Source organism: Cyprinodon variegatus, unplaced genomic scaffold, assembly GCF_000732505.1.
Source record: "Cyprinodon variegatus isolate N-32 unplaced genomic scaffold, C_variegatus-1.0 Scaffold381, whole genome shotgun sequence".
In the NCBI taxonomy this organism is placed as follows: domain Eukaryota; kingdom Metazoa; phylum Chordata; class Actinopteri; order Cyprinodontiformes; family Cyprinodontidae; genus Cyprinodon; species Cyprinodon variegatus.
Window position 1 is genome coordinate 246,239 of NW_015150834.1, and position 2,658 is coordinate 248,896.

A 2,658-nucleotide genomic window follows, 5' to 3' on the forward strand; every position below is an offset into this window, starting at 1 on the left:
TCCATAAGGTGTAGATGTACCGCAGAGTACATCTAGAACTTACCGCAGGGCGTTCTCCTGTGTTGGGCCATGCATCTGTGGAGAGGTTGTTTGGTTTCTCCAATATAAAGATCAGACCAAATCCTCTGGCAACTATTTACAAAACACAATTTTCAAATTGCAGAGGTTCTGATTTTTAATCAATGAAGCATTTACAAGCTGAGGGGTTAGTCCAAAGGAAAATCTAAATAAAAATCAGGTTCTTGGCAAAATGGTTCAGCCCTAGTTTATTGTCAGAAACTCAAATGTTAAATGAAGAACCTTCAGGAACTGTTGGGTTTAGCTGGGCTCCTTTGCAGAACCTTTTTACTACAAATAACCACCTGGTTCTGGTTTTAAACCACCTCACTCATTGTGTTGATCAGCAGGTTGGAGAACTGAAAGCATTTCTATAGTAAAGGAAATTCATGGCTAAAATTCAGAAAATTTTCCACCAAGGAGAGGAGATTCAACCCCCCACCCCCCTCTGACAAGTAGTATAGGTATGGTATAGATCGACTATTATATAAACAGTTTAGGAGTCCCATCAGCTGACCGGATCTAAATGAAAAATAATCCAAATCACAGCAGGACTCTGAATTAAATGGTTTTATTAAAGTGCTTTTGACATAATTATTCAGCCAATATAACAAACAGACAAATGATTCTTCATGAGATGCATTGATTTTAAACAGTTTGGACTCATGCTTCACAGTAGAAAAGGTTTATTTTAACATTTGTTAAAATAAATAGATTTGTATCTCAGAGCCTCTGATAAACCTGAACAATTTAGGCTTTGCTAATAAACCTTCATTTGGGAGGAAGAATCTCCAACATCTATCTATCTATCTGAAACAATCTGATTAATCCATTAGTGAAATAATAGTCAACTAATTTAGTAATCAATGAATCATTAACTGGAGTTTAGAGACTCTAAAATGTGCCTTTAGCTGACAGAACGACCCACTTGGAGCAGGAATTATACCAAAATTATAAAACATTTTTTATTTAAGATTAAAAAAATGTTAATATGCTCTATTCTGAATAACTCAAAATGGAAAGTTTTTTTACCTGGTTTAATTTCATTAAAAAAAATCTTCTTTTAGGAACCCTATACTATCCAATTATTAATTGATTAATTAATTGATTAATTAACAAAATAATAAACAGATTAATCGATTTGGAAAATAATTGTTAGTTGCAGCCATATATATATATATATATATATATATGGCTTAACATCCATATCTAATTTCTGATGTTCTTACATTTACTGAGTGAAGATGGGATGTATTGTAAACAAAACATGAACACCGCATGCTCTCAACTGAATGATTTTTGAAAAAAAAAAAGAAGAAAAAAACTGAAATAATTAGTGATTTGAGTGGGTATGTTTGTTTAAAATTTGTATGTTTTTTATCATAGTGACGTTTCACTATGACAACAACAATGGCTGCCTCCTGGTTCCTGATGAGGCAACTATCAGAAGGACCAGCAGCTGGACCGGGAGACAGCAGGCAGATGGTGAATAATGGAGAGCTCCAGGTTTGAACCAAAGCAAAGATCAACAGCAACAAAACTGGACAGTTTTAGATCTAAATGAGGAAGAAGATGAAAGGAATGCTATGCTCACAGTGGAGCATCATTGGTCCTTCAACGCATCATTTATAAACAGGGACATGTTGTGTTTAAAAATGCTCTTCCCTTTTTCAATCACATTCTAACAGTTAAAAACTGTTCAGACCAAAGTGGTTCTATTATGTCGTTTCTCAACTGGCCTTCATTCATTTTCTATGAATGATTAAAGTTGATTAATATTTAATGCTCTTCAGGATTAGCAGAGAAGGTTGGAGGTTTATGATAAAAATCATCACTAATCTAATGGAGCTGCAGGGACGCTCATCTAACATTTCTGTTTCTCTTATTGCTTAAGTTTAAACAGACTTTAGTGTGAAAAATGTTTTTCTCCAGGCGTTTTCAAACTGCCTACTGATTACATTTCATTTATTGATGTAAACTTACATGAACGTACAGTTTATGACAAACATACATAACTTAATCAGCAAAGGTGACTCCAAAAAGACACAAAATTACACTGAATTAAACAGGAAACGTAATGCCAAGATGTGATCAAACAATGATTGTAGTAAATGAGCTGAAACTCCTATAACTACATGTTAACTCTTAGCTTTGCTCTCATTTATTTAGAGGTCTTGAAAAGACGCCTATTTGATTCCTTTGGCTTTCAGTTCTTCTCTGACGCGGTTGAGGTAATCCGGATCTGGGTATCCATAGCTGGAAACAGGAAACATACAAACACCTAAGTTCTGGAGTCATTGTCATATGGAAACTTCGAGTTTCTGCGAGTATTCGGGCCAGGCTAGAGATTTAATTATTTTTTTTAAATACGAGGATAAATTCATAATATTACGAGAATACTATAAAACATTATCAGAATAAAGACCTGATATTATGAGAATGAATTTGCAAAATTAGAAGAATAATGACATAAAATGAGAATAAAGTCGCAACACTTAACAGAATAAAGTTACAATATTATGAGTATAAAATTGTAGTTTATGACAACTCTTCCAAGAAGCTCCGTCTTCCCTAAAAGGAGGAATGTCGACTGTCGTATGA

The 2,658-nt window shown here is 34.0% G+C and overlaps 1 protein-coding gene across 1 annotated transcript in view; it reads right to left on the reverse strand.

Moving 5' to 3' along the window:
* Nucleotides 1-1,279: 1,279 nt before the first annotated feature.
* The window catches only part of LOC107092437 (probable E3 ubiquitin-protein ligase DTX3), a 7,229-nt gene continuing 5,850 nt past the window's right edge, over nt 1,280-2,658 (reverse strand). Inside the window, exon 3 of the mRNA XM_015386926.1 lies at nt 1,280-2,313. Within this exon, the coding sequence (XP_015242412.1) occupies nt 2,244-2,313 (70 nt within the window). The 3' untranslated portion in view covers nt 1,280-2,243. The remainder of the gene's footprint in view (nt 2,314-2,658) is intronic.